General features: G+C 40.4%; 1 protein-coding gene and 1 long non-coding RNA gene across 2 annotated transcripts in view; one reads left to right on the forward strand and one right to left on the reverse strand.

The window, feature by feature from the left end:
- Nucleotides 1–334: 334 nt before the first annotated feature.
- Nucleotides 335–17,425, reverse strand: RAB33B (RAB33B, member RAS oncogene family). Its single transcript, XM_012443218.2, has 2 exons — nt 17,061–17,425; nt 335–3,289 (listed from the first exon to the last, which is right to left on the reverse strand). The coding sequence occupies exons 1-2, from the start codon at nt 17,307–17,309 to the stop codon at nt 2,849–2,851; spliced, it is 690 nt and encodes a 229-aa protein (XP_012298641.1). The 5' UTR covers nt 17,310–17,425; the 3' UTR covers nt 335–2,848.
- A 320-nt stretch (nt 17,426–17,745) lies between these two features.
- Nucleotides 17,746–21,550, forward strand: part of LOC135277788 (uncharacterized) — a 40,538-nt gene continuing 36,733 nt past the window's right edge. The window contains exon 1 of the long non-coding RNA XR_010345375.1: nt 17,746–17,833. This is a non-coding gene — a long non-coding RNA (uncharacterized LOC135277788). The remainder of the gene's footprint in view (nt 17,834–21,550) is intronic.

The raw sequence follows: 21,550 nt of genomic DNA on the forward strand, positions 1-21,550 counted from the left end.
GTTATTCATTCTGCTAAATGCTTTTATGTCTAAATTCACATCAACCCCTCTTGTACCATTTGCTTTTTGAACTGAATTATTCTAAAACAAATTGGATTACTAAACCAAGCAAACACAAAAGTTATCAGCTAATTTTAATACTTAGTTGAGTTTTTTTCCTGAAGTGTTCTTTAACCTCAAATGTATACAAGAAAATAAATTTCCAATGGGTTGGGGGTTTTTTGTTGTTTTTAAAAGTGTTTAATATATATAATATTATCTGGAAACCAGCAGAAAAAAGGGATTGTTTTGTTTTATACTCTACCCGTAACCAAACTGAAGAAATAAGACACAATTTCTTTGTGGCTAAGCTGGTTTATTGAACTTTATGGGGGAAATATAACAGTGACACTATTCCACAACAAAATTATTTAACTTCAGATTTCATGAGGAAACGTATTTGCAATATACTTTTAACAATGCATTGTTACTAATAGCTAACTATATCAGATTCTGGGGTAATTTCCTTTAGTGCTCTCAGATTAAGACTTTTCCAAAACATATCTGATATTTCAATTATTTGTTTTCAATTAAAGGTCAGAGTTAAATTCCACAGATTTTTAAAATGTGTGATTTGTGCTTTACAAATTAATAATTAGTTGTTGATAGCTATCATTTTGGAAGTGATTTTCAAGAGTCAATGAAATGTTTTATAAATATTTTAAAATATTAAAAGCTTTATCCCCATTCAACTGGTAAGTATGTTCTTTTCAAAAATAAAAACATACATATAAAAAATTAAAACAATAAATTGTTACAAATGAGATACAAATATTTTAAAATAAATATTAAAGTTAAAAAATAAGTCCTTTCACAGAACTGTAAAGGATACTACTAACTCCTTACAAAAAGAAATAAAGTTACTCTTTTTAAAACCATAATAATGGCAATAAAAAAACCATAAATGTGTTTGGAAAGTCTATATAAACTTTCTTCCCCAACTTTAGAAAATACTTTGAAAAGCAATAAACAGAGTCCCTTCTTTAAAAAAAAGTTGTTACACCCACCACAATTACTACAGCTGTCAGTTTTATTACAAAAATAGTTATAAATCAAGATTTAGATACAAGTAAAACAATTTTTAATTTTTAATTCCAGCATGATTAAGAAAAATGATCTCTCTATATTCAAATAAAGCCAATTTATATGCAATAAAGCTCTAATACTGAAAATGGAATAATCACTTCCTATAATTACTATTCTCAGTTAGCTCATTTAATAGAATTATCTTGTCTTTATAGTTAAATTGTCCAGTTAGGACCACCATGATCAACAAAAATCTTAAACTAGATTAGATTACATTTTTAGTTGATTTCCCACATTCTGAAAATATTTTAAGTACAATAATCTTTTGGCTTAATTTCCTCCAAAATTATTAAGGACAGTAATCTATCAGAATTAGTGAATGTGAACACTTCAGTTAAAGTCATGGCTTACATTCCACTTATGTAAGCAGTTTAATATGTAAGCTTGCTATATTTTATGTGCAAAGACTTAAATTCAAAATAAAAGTATTTAGGTTAAAAAACTTTTGAAATATTCTTTCCATCACTGAAGGATAGAAAAGATATTTTTCAATATCTAATTTATTTTTCATACTGATGAGGAATAGCTTGTTGTGACCATAAAATTTAGACATCTTAAAAACTGATATGACACAATACTATTACAGAAATACATATGGACTAGTAGCAATTAGAGTTGTGCCTTCACAGCTACAATCCAAATTGAAGTTGATTTGTTAACCTGGCATTTAGTCATTAAATTTATTGGAGGTGACAGGAGAGCAAGTGATATGGTACCAGATACACTGCTTGAAATTACTAAAAGCTAAGTAAGAAAAGGTCTCCTGTGTTAGCTAGGAGCTATGTTTACCTATTTTCCCCCAAGTTACAACTCTTCATATGCTTTTGGTTAGTTTTTCACTGTTTAAAGATATCAAAATAAAATAAAAAGCACCTTACAATGTCACATCATTTGCCTTAAAATCTGACTTATTTTTGCATATTTTAATGAGATTTAGTAAGAAAGCAACTCAAACAACTCTTTTTAAAAGTAACAATGATTTCTGTAGATCTGATTAATATTAATTAGAAAATCAAACACCTAGAACTCTTGGGAAAGTCATTCTTTATGGACTGGGAACCAGAAGACATTCTATGCCTTCTTATCCCACTGAAACTAAAGTCTTGGCTGTAAAACATACCGATAACAAAATTAAATATGCTAATAAAACAAAGAAAAGCCGGATGCAGTGGTGAGCACCTGTAGTCCCTGTTACTTGGGAGGCTGAGGTGGGAGAATTGCTTGAGCCCAGGAGCTCAAGGCCAGCCTGGGCAACACAGCAAGACCCAGTCTCTAACAAAAAACAAAAAAAGAACTCTGGGTAGAGGCTAATACCAGTTTTCATCCTATTAAGAACACTTCCCATTCAAAGGACATATCATTAGGTGTGTGCTAAACCATTAACACATTTTTCCAATCCTAGGAACACAAGATTGAATGGTTTCTGACCCTTTAAATTGCAGCATGTTCTCATTTTAAGCCTACTTCATTGGGCTCTAGATGGAGAGATGTTCTGATTCATTCTATCTTTGCTTCATTTTCAATTTCACCTGAAAACCAACTTTTCCTTGTGCTGTCACAGTGACAAACTTAAGTAGATACAAAATACAAAAGTGTGACAATGATAAACAGCAAAGTGTCAAGATGACCCAATATAGCTGAGATTAAATCTTATGACTTATTACTGTCATACTTCAGAAGTATTTCTTTAGTCAAAATTAGATAATATAATAAAGACTGTTATTTAGCACCAGCACGACATTGCAGGCTTTGGTTCAGACTTCAGGATAATTCCATTATCAGGGGGTTGACTAAGCATTAATGGTTTGTGGCTCTTAAGCTTATGAGCCAAGGTCATAAATATAGCTTCCACATGGTCATTATCATTGGGGTTTTTAGCGGAGGTTTCAAACAAAGGCATACTGTGTGTGTCAGCAAATTTCTGTGCCAAGTCTGTGGGCACCTGAATGGCACTTCTCAAGTCACATTTATTTCCAACAAGAATCCGTGGTATATCGTTGGCTAGCAAATGTTGTTTGCATTCCTCTATCCAAGATGGTAGGCTATGAAAACTAGCCATATTGGTCATATCATACACGAAGACAACAGCATGTACATTTCTGTAGTAGTGCTGAACCATGCTCTTTCTGAATCGTTCTTGTCCTGCTGTGTCCCATAACTGGATCTGAAAATGAGAAGAAAAAGAGGAAAACTGAAAATCTTATTCTAATTATACATATCAAGAAATTCATCATCTTGCATTGTCTTTACTACCTCTTCACTTAAAATATTTTGATTTCTCCCTTCCATAATACTTTTTCAATGTTACCTATGGGATCCAGACTTCATAATACCAGTTACCTCATAATTAAATTATAAAATAAATGTTGCAACAAATATTTCAATACAGCATTTTCTAAATTTTGTAAATTCAATTTGTTTAAATAAAATTATACCTCAAAATTTATTTTAAAATGTCGAGAAAAATATATCAGGTGTTAATCATGTTAAGCATTTAATTCCTGTAAATTTGGTTACTTAATGCTCCTCTCTACCTAACACTAGTCTAATTTAAAATATTAAATCTAGGAAAGATGTTAATTGTTATGAGGTTGAGTCACCAAACAAACATATACATGTATATGTATGTCTATGAAATCCAGATCCCTTGAAAATTTAAGAAGGCTAGAAAAAAAGCAAGAATAAAAACATTCAACATACAATTAAAATGCTTAAAACTATAAATGTCAAAATTTACTACAAAGCTACAGTAATCAAGATTGTGTGAAATTGGCCAAAGATGAGACACACAGATCGATGGAACAGAACTGAAGATCCAGAAATAAACCCATATATCTATGGTCATTTTTAACAAGAGTACCAAGACAATTCAACAGCAGGAAAGATTAGCCATTTCAATAAATGGTGCTGGACAACATGCAAAAAATGAGGCTGGATCCCTACCTCACACCATATATAAAAATGAACTCAAAATATATCAAAGACCTAAATGTAAGAGCTAAAATTGTAACTGTTTGTAACCCTGGATTAGGCAATGATTTCTTAGATATGATACCTAAAGCACAAGCAACTGAAGAAAACAATAGATAAACTGGACTTCATCAAAATTAAAAATATTTGTACAGCCAGGCACAGTGGCTCAGCACTTTAGGAGTCCAAGGCAGCAGGGTCTTGAACCCCAGAGTTCAATACTAGTTTGAACAAATAAAATTGGAGGGTGGAGCAAGATGGCAGAATAGAAAGCTCCACCTATCACACCCCAACCCCCCTTGCAAGTACACCAAGTTAATAACTACACAGAAAAAAACAACTTCTTAAGAACCAAAAATCAGGTGAGCACTCATAGTACCTGGTTTTAACTTCATATTGCTGAAAGAGGAACTGAAGAGATAGAAAACACAGTCCTGAATTGCCAGTGCACCCCCCCACACACACACACACACCCAGCAGCAGCAGTGTGGTATGGAAAGCTTCTCTTGGCACCAAGAAAAGGAGAACACAGCAATTGTGAGGCACTGAACTCAGTACTGTCCTGTTAGAGCAGAAAGGAAAACCAGACCAAACTCAGCTGATGTCTACCCACAGAGGGAACATTTAACCCAGCCCCAGCCAGAGGGGAATCACCAATCCTGGCAGTCCAAACATGAGTTCCCACAAACCTTGCCACCCCCAGCTACAGTGCTATGTGTCTCCAAGTAAACTTGAAAGGCAGTCTAGGCCACAAGGATTGCAACTCTGAGGCGAGTCCTAGTGCTGAACTAGGCCAAGAGACAGTGGACTGGTGCAGGCAAAAGACATACTGAGACTCTAGCTGGGGCAGCCAAGGGAGTGCTGCCATCATCCCTCCCCTAACCCCAGTCTGCACAGCTCACAACTTCCAAAAAAAACCACTTCCTTCCATTTGGGGAGAGGAAAGAAGAGGGAAGAGTGGGGAGGACACTGTCTTGATCTTGGATACCAGCTCAGCCACAGCAGGATAGGGCACTGGTCAGAGTTGTGAAGCCCCCATTCCAGGCCTTAGCTCCTAGATAACATTTCTAGATACACCTTGGGCAGAAAGGAATCTGCTGCCTTGAAGGAAAAAACCCAGTCCTTGCAGCATTCATCACTGCTAATTGAAGAGCCCTTGGACCCCGAAAAACCAGCAGCCATACCCAGGCACTACACTGACAAACTTGGGTAAACCTCTGAGACTTGCTGGCTGAAAGTGAGACTCGGCACATAATTAGCTGTGGTGGCTATAGGGCAAAACACCTTCTGCTTGAGAAAAGCAGAGGCAAAAGTAAAGGGGACTTTGTCTTGTACCTTAGGTACCAGCATGGCCACAGTGGGGTGGAGCACCAAGAGGGCTCTTGGAGTCCCAGATTTCAGGACTTGACTCTTGGATGGCATTTTTGGACCTGCCCTGGGCCAGAGGGGACCCTACTACTCTGAAGGATGAGGTCCAGGCCAGGCAGCATTCATGACAAGCTGACTTAAGAACCTTGGGCCTTAAGGGAACATTGGTGGTAGTCTGGCAGTACTCCTCATGGCCTGGGGTGGAAGTGGCTACAAGTGAGAAGCTCCTCTCCTTTGGAAAGAAGAGAAGAGTAGAAGGACTGTGTCATTTGGTTTGAGTGCCAGCTCAGCCACGGTACAATGGAACACCAAGTAAACTTCTAAGATTTAACTCTAGTCCCTGACTCCTGGAAGGCACTTCTGGACCAACCCAAGGCTTAGGGGACCTTGCCACCCTGAAGAGAAGGACACAGGTCTGGCTGGCTTTGCCACTTGCTGATTGTAGAGTCCCAGGGCCTTGAGTGAACATAGGTAGTAGCCAGGGAGTGGTTACAGTCAAAGTTACAGCCTTGGGTGAGATACAGTGTTGTGCTGGCTTTAGGTCTAACCTAGAGCAGTCACAGTGGTGGTGGTCACAGTGGTGGTGGTCACAGGGGTGCTCGCGTCACTCCACTCAGTATTAGGTGGCTTAGAATGGAGAGAGAGAGACAGAGAGAGAGAGAGAGAGAGAGAGAGAGAGAGAAAGACTCTGTATGTTTGGAAGAAAGTAAGGGAAGGGAGCAAGAGTCTCTACCCGGCAATCCAGACAATTCTCCTGGATCTTGTCCAAGACCATCAAGGTGGTACCTCTACGAGTCTGCAAGACCACAGTGCTATTGGGCTTAGGGTGTCCCTTAAGGCAGATACAGTTGAGATCACAACACTCAAGTCCTTTCAGATATCTGAAAATCCTTCCCAAGAAGGACAGCTACAAATAAGCCCAGACAGTGAAGACCACAATAAATACCTAACCCTTCAATGTTGGGACACAGAACATCTACTAGCATCAACACCATCCAGGAAAATATGATCTCACCAAATGAACTAAATAAGGCAAAAGGGACCAATCCTGGAGAAGCAGACATATGTGACCTTTCAGAGGAGAATTCAAAACAGCTGTTTTGAAGAAACTCAAGATAATACAGAGAAGGAATTCAGAATACCGCCAGATAAATTCAAGAAAAAGACTGAATAATTAATAAGAATCAAGCAGAAATGCTGGAGCTGAAAAATGCAATGGGCATATTGAAGAACACATCAGAGTCCTTTAACAGCAGACTTGATTAAGCAGAAGAATAAGCAAGTTGAAGACAGGCTAATTGAAAATACACCATCAGAGGAGACTAAAGTAAAAAGAATAAAAAACAAGGAAGTATGCCTACAGGATCTAGAAAATGGCCTCAAAAGGGCTAATCTAAGAGCTATTGGCCTTAAAGAGAAGGTAGAGAAAAAGGACAGGATACAAAATGTATTAAAAGGGATAATACAGAAAACTTCCCAAACCTAGATGAAGATATCAATATTCAAATATAAGAAGGTTACAGAACACTAAGCAGATTTAACCCAAAGAAGACTACCTGAAGACATTTAATAATCAAACTCCCAAAGGTCAAGAATAAAGAAAGGATCCTAAAAGCAGCAAGAGAAAAGAAACAAATAACATACAGTGGCGCTCCAACAGGTCTAGCAGCAGATTTTTCAGTGGAAACCTTACAGGCCAGGAGAGAGTGATGTATTTCAAGTGCTGAAGGAAAAAAACTTTTACCCTGGAATAGTATATCTGGCAAAAATATCATTCAAACATGAAGGAGAAATAAAGACTCCCAGACAAACAAAAGTTGAGGGGTTTGATCAATAGCAGACCTCTGCTACAAGAAATGCTAAAGGCAGCACTTCAGTCAGAAAGAAAAGGATATTAATAAGCAACACATAATCACCCAAAGATAAAAAAATTCACTGGTAATAAGTACATAGAAAAACACATAATATTCTAACACTGTAACTATAAGTGCGGTATGTAAACTACTCTTATCCTAAGCAGAAAGACTAAAATGATGAACCCATCAAAAATAACTACAATAACTTTTCAAGACATAATCAATACAGTAAGATATAAATAGAAATGAGAAAAAGTTAAAAAGTTGGAAGGATAAAGTTAAGGCATACAGTTTATGTGTTTTTTTTCTGTTTGTTTATGTAAAGAGTGTTAACTTATTATCAGCTGATGTGGTTTGGCTGTGTCCCCACCAAATCTCATCTTGAATTTCCACATGTTGTGGGTGGGAGGGACCCTGTGGGAGGTAATTGAATCATCAGGGTAGGTATTTCCCATGCTGTTCTCGTGATAGTGAATAAGTCTCAAGAGAGCTGACAGTTTTGAAAAGGGGAGTTTCCCTGGGACTACAGGCGTGCACCACCGTGCTTGGCTAATTTTTGTATTTTTAGTAGAGACAGGGTTTCACCATATTGGTCAGGCTGGTCTGAAACTCCTGACATTGTGATCCGCCCGCCTCAGCCTCCCAAAGTGCTGGGATTACAGACATGAGCCACCACGCCCAGCCCACAAAAACTTACAAAAATTAAAAAAAAAAAAGAAAAAAAGAAACCAAAATGTTTTTCCATTAAAAGGAATGAAGGAAGGAAGGAAGGGAGGGAGGGAGGGAAAAAGACAACATAGGGAGACCCTGTCTCTTTAAAATAAAATTTAAAAAAGCAGGGGGCAGTGAGGGGCCAGGCACAGTGGCTCATCCCCATAATTCCAGCACTTTGGGAGACTAAGGCAGGCAGATCACATGAGTCCAGGAGTTCGTAACCTGCCTGTCCAACATGGCGATACCCCATCTCTCCTAATAATACAAAAATTAGCCAGGTATGGTGGCAGGAGTCTGTAGTCCCAACTACTTGGGAGGTTGAGGTGGGAGAATCACTTCAGCCTGGGAGACAGAGGCTGCAGTGAGCTGAGATCATGCCACTGCAGTCCAGCCTGGGTGACAGAGCAAGACCCTGTCTCAAAAAATAAAAAAAAAAAAAGTTTGTGCTTCTAAGGACACTATCAAAATGAAGAGACAACTCACAGAATGGGAGAAAAAACCTGCAAATAATCTGAGGTCAGACATGAGGACCCCTGTAATCCCAGCACTTTGGGAGGCCAAGGCAGGCAGATTGCTTGAGCTCAGGAGTTCGAAACCAGCCTGGCCAACATGGCAAAACCCTGTCTCTACCAAAAATACAAAAAATTAGTGGGTCATGGTGGCACACGCCTGTAGTCTTAGCTACTCAGGCGTTTGAGGGACAAGAATCACTTGAACTTGAACCTGGGAGGTGGAGGTTGCAGTGAGCTGAGATCTCGTCACTGCATTCCAGCCTGGGTGACAGAGCAAGACTGTCTCCAAAAAAAAGAAAAAAAAAAAAAAACTTTGAAATTCTATCTTTAGCATTTAAAAAGATATTTTGGTAATAAATTGGAGGACCTATATAAAAGCTGTCCAAGGGAACTAGAGCTGATTTTTTTTTCTTTTAGTAACATTTTCTGTAACTCAGATGTTCAAGCATCACTTCATCAATGAAAAATGACTTATAGTGTTTTAAACAAAGTATATTCACAAGATAAAAAATAAAAAGCACACAAAAAGGAAACACACCAAAATATTAACAATGGTTGTCTCCAAGGTAAGTTCTCCCTTTATTTCTACTTTTATATTTTCTTTCCCAAACATGCATGTCTTTTATGAAAACAAACTAAACTAAAAAAAAAAAAAAAAACATGGTTACAGAGTTTAGACCTGCCTCAAAGAACTGTGGATGTCCTCAACAAATGTAAGTGGTAATGATAAATTTTAACTCCAGGCTGGATGCAATGACTCACACCTGTAATTCCAGCACTTTGGGAGCCTGAAGTGGTAGGATTACTTGAGTTCAGGAGTTTGAAACCAGCTTGGGCAACATAGTGAGACCTTGTCTCTACCAAAAATAATTTTTTAAAAAATGAGCTGGGCATGGTGGCATGCACCTGTGCTTCCAGTTACATGGGACGCTGAGGTGGGAGGATCACTTGAGTCCAGGAGATCAAAGCTGCAGTGAACCATACTTATGCCACTGTACTCCAGTCTGAGCGACAGAGCGAGATGTTGTCTCCAAAAAAAAAAAAGTTTTAACCCTAAGAAAACCCTTTGTTTTTAGATGAGACTGACTAAACAATATTCCTCTTCCCATTGATCCTGTTCAAAATTCTATGCTTTCTAATCATATCAAGTTTTCCAGAACACAGAGGTATGAAATAACCCCCACCCTTTTTTTGTTTGAGACAGGGTCTCAGTCCCTGAGGCTGGAATGCAGTGGTGTAATCATGGATCACTGCAGCCTCGACCTACCAGGCTCAATCCTCCTGCCTCAGCCTCCCGAGTAGCTGGGACCACAGGTGTGCATCACCAAGCCCAGCTAAGTTTTATATTTTTTGTAGAGATGGGTATCTCACTATGTTGCCCAGGCTGGTCTCAAACTCCTGAGCTCAAGTGATCCTCCTGCCTTGGCTTTGGGATTACAGGCAGGAGCCATTGTGCCCAGCCTGAAATAACTCTTTACACTTTACTGGAGAGCCATAAAAGTAACTAATAAGTTAATGAGGCCTTTACAAAGGAATATCTAAAAAGAAGCTTCAAAATTTCTCTCACAGAACAACTAAATCATGTGAAGGCTTAGGGCTACTGCTGCCTGCTGCTTTCCAGGCCTACACACTGAGATGAGAAGGCAAGGAGACAGGAAAGGAGCAGCAAGAGATCCAGTCAATAAACGACAGGACAACTGATTAAAAACTGTTGGCTATAAAAGGCTAGAGAAAACTTTGAAGGAGACAGACAGACAGACAGACAGACAGACAGACAGACAGACATTAGGTGAAAAGCAAAGCCTAGAAAACTCTTGAGGCTTAGCTATGAGTGGAATGGTTCATGATGTTTAAAAAAGAAGAGAGGATGACACTTTTGGACCCAAGGAAGTGAGATGCTTTCATCTGGTAAATGTTAAATTAGGAAATATTTTCAGAGTAATTTTTCCCAATTTCTTAAATATCTTAAGAAAAATGACTAATATGTGCTCACACAAATCTTATTCCCATTTTAAACCTTATAAAACAACATAAAACATACTAGCCCAGGTGTGGGGGCTCACGCCTATAATCCCAGCACTTTGGGGTGCCAAGGCAGATGGATCACTTGAGGTCAGGAGTTCGAGACCAGCCTGGGCAACATGGTGAGACCCTGTCTCTACTAAAAATACAAAAAAAATAGCCAGGCGTGGTAGTGCATACCTTTAATCCTAGCTATTGGAGAGGCTAAGGCAGGAGAATCACTTGAACCTGGGAGGCAGAGGTTGCAGTGAGCCTACATTGCACCACTGCACTCCAGCCTGGCAACAGAGCAAGACTCTGTCTAAATATATATATGTTATTATTTTTTATGACAGGGTGTCATTCTCACCCAGCCTGGAGTACAGTGGCACAATCCTGGCTCACTGTAACCTCCATCTGCCATGTTCAAGTAATCCTCCCACCTCAGTCTCCTGAGTAGCTGGGACTACAGGAGTGTGTCACCACACCCAGCTAATTTTTGGGGTTTTTTTCCCTTCATTTCAAAAAAATTTTGGCCCAGTGCGGTGGCTCATGCCCATCATTGCTTGAACCTGGGAGGCGGAGGCTGCAGTGAGCTGACATCATGCTACTGCACTCCAGCCTGGGCAACAGAGCGAGACTCAATCTCAAAAAAAGAAAAACTGCTATATATATATATTATATATGTATACATACTTACTTTATATTATGCTTCATGAATCTCTACTTAAATTCCTATATCAAGTTTTAACAAAAATGGCAACCCAGCTACTGCTAAATCCTAATGGTAGATTCCTGTTGTTCATGACAGCTCTTTTGGTAGTTTTATTATCCAAATGAGAAATGATCTGACTTTAAATTGATTTAATACTGTTTTTGCTTGACCTAAAATGTTAAAGATTTTAATCCAAATTTTCCATCCCTGATTAGCTATCAAATTTCCTTTTCCCCTATTTTTTCAAAGAACATATTTTTATTCTTTCACATAAAAGATGATCTACATAAGAACTACGTAAGAGCTTCTATTAATAATTTAAGTTGTAAAACAACATCATAACTGGTATTAGTAACATCTCAAGAGAATACTTTTTGCTTTTTGTATGTGAAGTAGAAATGTGTGTATCTGGTGTACAGAATCAAATGGCAAATCTTTGAAATAAATTTTGGCTTCCTGGGATCTCTCTCAACCTCCACTGGTTCTGAGTACTGCCAATTCATGTATTGGTCTGTGTTCACTTAAACCAGTTAAAATTTAAAAAAAAATAAATAAATTTTAGCTTCCTAAGAAGACAAGTAACAAATTTTGTGACTATCTGAAAGAAATACTGCTTTTAAAATGAAGAATTTGGGCTGGGTGCCATGGCTCACACATGTAATCCCAGCACTTTGGGAGGCTGAGACAGGCAGATCAGTTCGAGACAGCCTGGGCAACATGGAGAAATCCCATCTCTACAAAAAACACAAAAATGAAATGAAGAATGAAGAATTTAATTACAGAATAATAAAGGTGGTAAGGAAGAGAGCAAGTGGTGAGAAAAAGGACACAGAGACAAGACCTGTATTCCCAGTACTGTCGCCAACTTATATAACTTTGATCCAGTCATTTAGCCTTTCAAGAGGGTGTTTTAATCTTAAAACTGGGCAAACTTATGCAACATTATGGGCTCATCTTTTTTTTTTCCCAATTAGTTATTGCCTTAGAGGAAAAAATATGGAACAGTAATCTTAGTTATCTATCCTTTCTTCCTATTCTTCCACTGCCCCCCTTTTTTTTTCCATTACCATCTCTCTCCTGAAGGAATAAGCATTTACTCTTGAATATTGATTTGGGGCTTAGCACATTCCAAGTACTCTCTAGGCACTCTGCTAAGTCCTTTACATGCACTTGTTTAATATATGGAACCGTATGCAATACTCAATCTTCAAATGAGGAAATTGAGGTTTAAGTAATTCACCCTAGGCCATAAAACAAGTAAGTCTTAAGGCCAGAATTTAAACCTAGACTAGCTGATTCTGTAGAGAATGCACGTTGTTTTCTCTAGCCTCACCCTCATTCTCCCTTCTATTAATAGCACCCCGTTTTCCTTGGGAATCAGCCCTCCCTGCTTTCAATTCACATGAACCACTGGTTCCCAGGCAGGGTGTCTGACCTAGGTCTGACCAATCAGACCATTGCACCCACGCACTACCATGGTTTAGGAATGGGCATGTAGGGCTGTTCTTGGAACTGGCAGAGAAATTTACTTCTAGATGTTTTAGTTATATGAAACAATAAATTCCCCTTTTGCTTAAACTAATTTTTTTAGTGTCCTAACACAGTCTCCAAAGCAAAAGATCTTGACCACTGATTCCAGAGAAGTAAGGAATTCTCTCTTCTCACCACTTCTGAATGTACACTCCAATTCTGCCATCTTCGTAAGAAGTAGTAAAAGAGAATCACAGGCTTCTGAAATCAGACTGGAAGAACAACAGGAATTCTGACCTGGTTCCTGGGATCCTTCAGATAACAGGAAAGCTTGGGTCTGTGAAAATGTGTATTACTTATACCATGCCAGCCCCAGGACCAAATCCCAGCAACTGAAAGTCTGTCAGACCAGACCCAAACTGCCCAAAAGCTTCTGAGATAAGGGATCACAAGATTCCTGAGTATTCTTAGGATACCTTAACTGCTAATATTCTCATTCACTGAATTTCAATGCAAATCAATCAAATCAAGAGAACCAATTTGGTATCTCTCCAACCACCAATACCACATTTTAAGAACTATCAATTTGATTTAAGGTAGAGTATAAGGTGACTTCATATAAAATATTTTTTGACTTATAAACATTAATTTACTTTTAACGAATATCAACACAGAACAATAATTAGGATAAATAACCGACTTTATATTTTATATTTATACAGTAGTTACTGAATGGCATCCTCATCATGCTATAAAAAAATTTAGGCCAGGCACAGTGGCTCACACCCGTAATCCCAGCACTTTGGGAGGCTGAGGCAGGCTAATCATGAGATTAGGAGATCGATATGATCCTGGTTAACACAGTGAAACCCCATCTCTACTAAAAATACAAAAAATTAGCCAAGCATGGTGGCACGTGCCTATAGATCCAGATACTTGGGGAGCTGAGGCAGGAGAACTGCATGAACCTGGGAGGCAGAGGTTGCAGTGAGCCAAGATCACACCACTGCACTCCAGCCTGGGTGACAGAGCGAGACTCCATCTCAAAAAAAAAAAAAAACACAACAACAAAATTTTAATAAAATTTCCACTCTTCTCTCTAGGCATGTTACATTTTGTTCTACCTGCGCTTTCAAACTTCAACTTCATATGCATAATTATTTCTCCTGTGTGCAATTACTCAATAAATATTTGATTTACCAGTGTGAGGAGAGGTCCTGATTATTTTCCTTTAGTTAATACTAACATTTTGCACTTAACATGGGAACATTTCATTTCTACCGCTACAAAAAAGTGACTGAAATGTTCAAGTAGGAACTGCTGACCTCTAATGGGAGGCTGGATTAAATACAAGACCAGGCTTTAATGAGTTGGTGCGTCTGCCATTGGAAAATGACTGTGCGAAATGAATACAGTTAGTCATGAAGGAGATACACAAAAGAGGAAGGAGCATAAGGATTAGAGTCAGGAGTCTCAATTTAAAAGCCAAATGTATTTTTATTTAAGTAATTCAATTTTATAATTTTATTCGACTTCCAAAATTTTGCAAACAAGATTTTCCTCTTTCAATTGCACACATATACTGCTTAGGAATGGATTAGCAGAGAAAGACATTCTTAAATTTCATAAAACATTTTAATGTATTCTGAAAGGGTACTGCTGTTAAGTCATGCCTCTGAAAATTTTCTAGTCCACGATTATCAAAACATTCAATGCAGTATCTCATTTTTATCAAACAAATACTATCTAGAATGGCATTTTACTAGTTAAGTAACATAGAGCTTTCCAGCTTTAAGAAGAAAAATTAGGAAAAATGTCATTTTAGATCAGGCTCACAATTTCCAAAGACATAATGTGAACATTTCAGAAGCACTTAAGATGTATTACAGGTTAACAAAAAAAGCAGCAGAAGCAGCCCATCGAATAAAGCTCTTTATATCACTTTTCCATTTCAGAAAAAAGGGCACTAAAAAAATTAAGCTCTCTGGTTTAAAAAAAAAATGCCTAACATAGCTATATCTTTTCCTGAAATCTGAGAACATGTCTGTAGTCATTTCAACCACAATAAACATCTTTCTCAAGTCTCACCATTGGTGGCACAAGTCAATGGCTAGGGCCTTAGAAGAAAAACAATCTCAGTGTCCAAGTGCACATCACTATAACAAATTAGGCTAAAGTTCAGTAGAAATAATATCCCCCCAAAATATTTTCTCCTTGCTCTTCTCAACCAGAATGGTCAACTCTGTGCACCCAGATTCATGATTCCGGTGAGTCTGTCTTTCCTATCACTGTTAACACTCACCTTAGTAGTTAATTGACTTTATACACTGCACATGCTTTATATTTTTTCAATACTATTATCTCTTAAATTTGCACCTGATTCGTTTGTGATCTCTAATAAAGGGCAAACCAGGAACAGAGAAAGGGCCCTCAAATCCCAACTCCTCCCCCACCCTGATTCTCTCCACTTTTGAAAGAATTTCCTACTTCCTTTTTTTTGTTTTTGTTTTTTAAATTTCTCTCCCCTTGGCTGTTTACCTATGCCCTCCTCTATCACTGCTTTCCACTTTGGGTGTACAACTGCAGAACTAATGGTGGCAAACAGGAAAAATAATGTTAAGCCACCAGGAAAAACAAAGAATTTTTTAAAGGTACCAAATATGAACCAGGTGCTTCATATATGTTCTCATCTGATCCTCATAACAGCCTGATGAAAGTATTACAATCCCAGTTTTTCAGAAGAAAAAAGCAGACTCTGAGAGGTTGAAGAATCTGCCTAAGGTCCAGGGTGACCAACTATTTCAGTGTGCCCAAGACAGGTGGTTCCTGGGATGTGAGACTCAGTTTTAAAACCTGGACAGTCTTGGCAAAGTTGGTCACCCTATTAAGGACACATAGCCCATCCTTACCCTTTCGTAGGTTCAGATTTGAATCTAGGTTAGTTGGGTTCCAAAGCCCATGCACTTCCCAGATTCCTGCTTCTCCCAAACTGAACTCCCTTGGAACTTCAGAAGCTCCACTGTTTTTTCACTCCAAAGGCTTCTGGGCCAAATCTAATTCTGGTGAAAAATGTTTAGTCTCTCATTCTATCTTTTCTTCTCCAAGAAAACAAATCTTTCTTAACTCCCTAATACAAAGCACCCCCAAAACCACCACTGACAGCTCATATGGGACATAAAATATTAACGTGAAAAATTAAAAGACAAAAGCACCAAAGAAGGGTTAATTTCTTTTAATTCAGCTTACTTCTCCTCTACCACCATAAGCAGTATAACCCCTTGGGGTGGGGGGCGATGATTAGGGAACGGAAAAATAAACTGTTCTTGCCTCAAAGATATGCGTAGGAATGTCTGAAGCAAGCCTGTTCTTCCCACCACTCCCCCGCCCCATCAAGAGACTGAGATAAAGATGATCACTGATTTAAAGCAGTAGTATAAGGCAGGGTAGTTCCACCCATGTTTTAAGGGGTGGTACCAACAGGTAGCATTTAGTGGTGGCTTGCAATGAAAGTGTGTCTAAGGTTTATACCATCAGGAGGCCTATACCTTGTCATTGATCCTCATTCCACTGTTACATTCCAATCCCTCAGAATCTCAAACCTGGCCTGGGGCCTATACTACCTTCTTCACTATTACTGTCACTCAGTGTCCCCAGTCTGAGGCCACCAATAACGACTTAAAGGGAATAAAGAATTGAGAGTGCGTCTGAGGTGGCATCCTAAGAAATGCTTTTGGCAACCCGAGTAGGAACTATCACATATAGAACGTTTCTGCAGGAAAACAGATTTTTCTGAAATCAGTATCATACAGAAACTATTATAGAAAACTGTATGCAAGAGAATACCTAAGTACTTCCTCAAAGGCAATGGGCTTTACTTCCACAACACCTAAGGCACCGCTCGAATGAATGTTTAATAACTATTACTGATTAAATGAATTTTCCATGCTCGCGAAATTTCACCGTTTTTCCTCCGTTCATATTTCATTGAGTCCCAGCACACGAGACACAGTCAATGCGTCGGTAGATACGCCCTACACTCCTGAACTCAAAGTGTGGTCCACAGACTAGCTGCACCTGCATCATCCGCGAGATTATCAAATCATAACCTGCGTTTTCAACAAGATCCCCAGGTAAATCACATGCACGCTGAAGTTTCACAAACAATGCCTTAGAAGTTTGCTGTATTCTAATCCTTCCAATCCCCAACTCCAATTTCATCAGCGTGAGAAAAAAATGGAGCAAACAGTATGCACAGGGCCAGCGACCAGCCCACGGTCGGGCTGGGACACCTGTCATCCCGTTCTTCCCGACAGTCCCCCATCCGCTCACCTTGATGCGCTCCCCATCAATCTCCACTGCTCGTTCTCGGAAATCCACCCCTATCGTGGCCTCGGTGCGGTCGGGGAAGCGGCCAGCGCAGAAGCGGTAGGTCAGGCACGTCTTGCCCACATTGGAGTCGCCGATCACGATTATCTTGAAGATGCGGGAGCGGGCAGGAGGCAGAAACCCTGAGGCCCCTGACACCGCCCCGCTGGACGAAAAGCTTGCCTCAAGCGAGGACTCCATCTCCTCAGCCATTTCCCCGACCCGCCCCAAACTGAGGCGGAGGAAAGGAGACACAGAGAGGCTGAGAGATTACGCCACCGCGAGCGCGCGCGCCCAGCCGGCCACTTTGGCTGCGCAACGTTCCAGGAGCCACCGCCCGCCTGCCCCAAGCGCGCCTGCGCACCTTCTCGCCCCGCCCTCGCTTGCACAGGTGTGGCGCCCGCCCGCCCTGCCGCACTGAGCCGCGCGCCCGCGGTCCCACGCCCGGCGTCACTAGGGCTGGCGCCGGTCTACCCGGCAGGCGTGGGGTCTGTCGGGGGCTTGACGGCGGCGCGGAAGGCCAGCCTGCCAAGAGGCTGCGCCGAGCTCCCCAGGCCCAGCGCCCTGGCTGACCCAGCCCCGCCACGTCCAAGGTTCCCGCCCTCTGGAGGAAGCCGCGCAATCACTCCGGGGGCGGGGAGAGAAAGACAGCTGAGAGGAAGGAGGTACCACCGGCGCTCTCTCGCGAGAGGGCCGCAGAGTCGCCTCTGACAGGGGCGTGTGCCTGGCGAGCAACGGTAAGGACGTCGCCGGACTCCGGCGTCGGGTTCGGTTCCGGCATCGACGTATCGTTGGGTCGCCCCGGAGAGGAGGCAGGTTCCCTCAGCCTGCCGCTAGGGATGTGGCATCGGCTGCACTTACCGCCGCCGCCGTCTCTGTGAACTGCGGGAGTTGGGATAGAGTCCAGGGCTGAATGGGTGGGACGCGAGACGTCACCGAAAGCCTGCCCTGCGCGAGGTGCACTTGGAGGCTAGCTCTGGGCCGCGCTGAGTTTTGCAGCCTAAGGTCTTGGCAGGCGCATTGCTGTGGGCTGCCGGAGAGCAGGCGGGAGTTCGAGGCCTCCCACTGCCTAGGTGCAGCACATTTCGCTAGGCATCCCCAAGTCCCCAAGAATATCCACGTGATCCTTGTGGCCAAAACTTGTTGGGCTAATGTCCCCAGCCCAAAAAGTAGAGCACATCACATGTCGGCCACCTGGGGGCATTGAAGGGAATTACTAGGCGCCTCTGGTAGAAATAAAACTCGTTATGCCCTAGTTATGTCTTAGTGCCTGGGTGATGATAATGTCGTGGTTAAAGATTGACGCACTTAGAGGTTGTCTTTGTCTACCTAAGGATAATATCAATAGATTAAACCCCCAAACCTAAAGAATCTCCGTGAATTCTTCTGAGAAAACACATGCTATATTGTAATATAAAAGGTCCCAAATACACAAACAGATTGCTTTTTGTTAAAAGTTTGTTTTGTTTTGCAGTGACATCTGTTTGAGCAGATGGATATGCTGTTGGGAAAGTCAAGGACTGTCGAAGAGGAGAACATGGCAGGCCTTAACTAAAGTGAGGAGGACAATAGAGCACTAAAAGTTCTAGGAAAGGAGAGAGAAGCTGCTTATTCCATCAGATGAAATGAAAATGTAGTCAGAACATTTCACATGAGTGGTAAAACCTAAACATGCCCGGAGATGCCAGGAATTTGCAAAAGCCTTGATATAGGGTAATTTCTGTTGCTGTAAAAAGACTTTCTACAGTCACTAATATACCAAGTTATGTTTGCTAGGAAAAAAAAAAGTTTACTCACCTAGTTTATAGAAATAAGATGAAAGTGTAATCCTAGCACTTTGGGAGGCCGAGGTAGCTAGATCACCTGATGTCAGGAGTTCAAGACCAGCCTGGCCAACATGATGAAATCCTGTCTCTACTAAAGTACAAAAATTAGCCGGGTATGATGGCGGGTGCCTGTAATCCCAGCTGCTCGGGAAGCTGAGACAGGAGAATCGCTTGAACCAGAGAGGTGGAGTTTGCAGTGAGCTGAGATTGTGAAACTGCACTCCAGCCTGAGCAACAGAATGAAACCCTATTTCAAAAAAAAAAAAATATGTGAGTGTGGTTGTGTACACCTCTAGTTCCTGCTACTCAGGAGGCTGAGGTTGGAGGATCTCTTGAGCCCAGGAGTTCAAGGCTGCAGTGAGCTATGACTTTACCACTGTACTCCAGCCTGGGTAACACAGAGAGACTCCCAGCTCTAAAACATAAAAGTAAAAAATAGAATAGCATAAGGATAATCTTATATACAAAATAGGACTACTCAGTTTTAGCTTTTTTTTTTTTTTTTTTAACTAGAGATACCACCTCCTGGTGACAGTGCCCATTTTCTAACTTGTCTTACTCAGAAACAGCTTTTAGATAATTTTACTCTTTAAATTCAGGTCTGAGCATGGAGGACAAAGAATTCCCTTGCCTGTAAAAGAAAGAGTTTCTCAACCTTGGTACTATTGACATTTTAAGCCAGATAATTCTTTGTTGTGAAAGGTTGTCTTGTGCGTTGTAGGATGTTTATTTTATCAGCATCCCCAGCTTCTACCCAGTAAATGCCAGTAGCACCTCACCACTGACCAAAACTGTCTCAAAATGTTGCCAAATGCCACTTGGGGACAAAAATCCTCCCTCCCTCCCTCCTCTTTGAATGCTACTCACACTCCTTGAGCCTACAGAAGGGCTCTTCTCACAATTCTGGTATCCTGTTCATCCCAGTTGATAGTGGGAATTACTTCTCCTTTGAAGGCACAATTCCAGTTGCCCCGAGAAGTGTGGCATTGGCCTTCCTGTCTCTCACCAAATTACCATATCACTGTGTTTAGTAACCCCAGACATCATACTAGGGCATTAATTTCAGTACATAAATAGTAAACTAGTATTCTTTTATAGGTTAGCTTACTGAGTTTCAGAATTCTTCAAATCATATCTTCATATGTAGGATCATTGTGGAGTTAATGGAATTTGAACTATGTACTCAGTACTACGCTTGTGGTTGGGGCAAGGGGAAGATACAAAATAAGGTGTGATTTTAGCCCACAAGGAATTTATAATCTGTCTGCAGAAGCAAGTTAATATGGAACCATTAGTGAACACTTGGACAAAATAGAATGCTAAATTTTATCTTAGAGGTGCTTGGCCTGGACTTCAAGAATTCTAAATGAATTGAAGTATGTTCAGGGTAAGAAGTGTTAAAAATGGCTCTGCCCATTTGTAGGCAGACAGGAAGCTAGGATGGCAGACCTTCTGTATTGGACAATAAACTCAAGATGAATATGTCTGTGGTAATGGGATTCTTCTAGCTAATAAACCCAGATTGTGAATTAGCAAGACTTGCAAATATTTGATACATGTAAAAAGTGCAATCATGGCTTCTGTTCTCTCCTCCTCTATCTCATTCTCTTTATTAGTCTGGGTTCTCTAGAGGGATAGAACTATATATAAAGGGAGTTTATTAAATAGTATTAACACACATGATCACAAGGTCCCACAATAGGCATCTGCAAGCTGAGGAGAAAGGAAGCCATTCTGAGTTTCAAAGCTGAAGAACTTGGAGTCCAATGTTCAAGGGCAGGAAGCATCCAACACAGGAGAAAGCTGTAGGCTGAGAGGCTAAGCTAGTCTAGTCTTTTCATGTTTTTCTGCCTACTTTATATTCTGGCTGTGCTGGCAGCTGATTAGATGGTGCCCACCCCCATTAAGGGTGGGTCTGCCTTTCCTAGCCCACTGACTCAAAGGTTAATCTCCTTCGGCAACACTGTCACAGGCACACTCAAGATCAATACTTTGCATCCTTTAATCCAATCAAATTGACAGTATTAACCATCACAAGTCTACCCCTTATCAACTTGAACACATACACATCTCCTGAGATCATTCATAATCTTCAAATAAAGACAGTAATAAGGTCATAATTACACCTAACGTAATACAACTATCCTTTGTACAACCAGAAATGCACCAATCCCCAACCCAAATGCTATTACATAAAGTTAATAAGACTTAAATGATGATATGAAGTCAGTCTATGTCACATGATAAAGCAAAAAGAAAATAAAATGAAGATATTTTCTTAGTACAAGTGTATATATGCACAAACATGTTTTTAACAAAAGGAGGAAATAATGACAATTACAGTCCTCATTTCTGCAACTGGTCACTTGATTGTAGCTAGTATAGATGACTAGCTGCCTTCTACTCCCCATTCTATATTCCCTTTGCCTTCAGCAAGCACGTTAGCAGGTCATGGTTATTTTCCTGGTGGAGTGACCCAAACCTTCATTCCTGAAGGGTCTGGGTCATTTGTAGTCCTGCCTGGATTGGGCTTTTGTAGTTTCCTACTGACTTCAACCACAGAGCATGGTAATATTAAGAGATGCCCTAATGGATCTCCTGTATTCCATGCATACTCTCTCTTACCTT

Source organism: Aotus nancymaae, unplaced genomic scaffold (genome assembly GCF_030222135.1).
Source record: "Aotus nancymaae isolate 86718 unplaced genomic scaffold, 86718_ANA_hifiasm-v0.15.2.pri h1tg000033l, whole genome shotgun sequence".
Taxonomy (NCBI): domain Eukaryota; kingdom Metazoa; phylum Chordata; class Mammalia; order Primates; family Aotidae; genus Aotus; species Aotus nancymaae.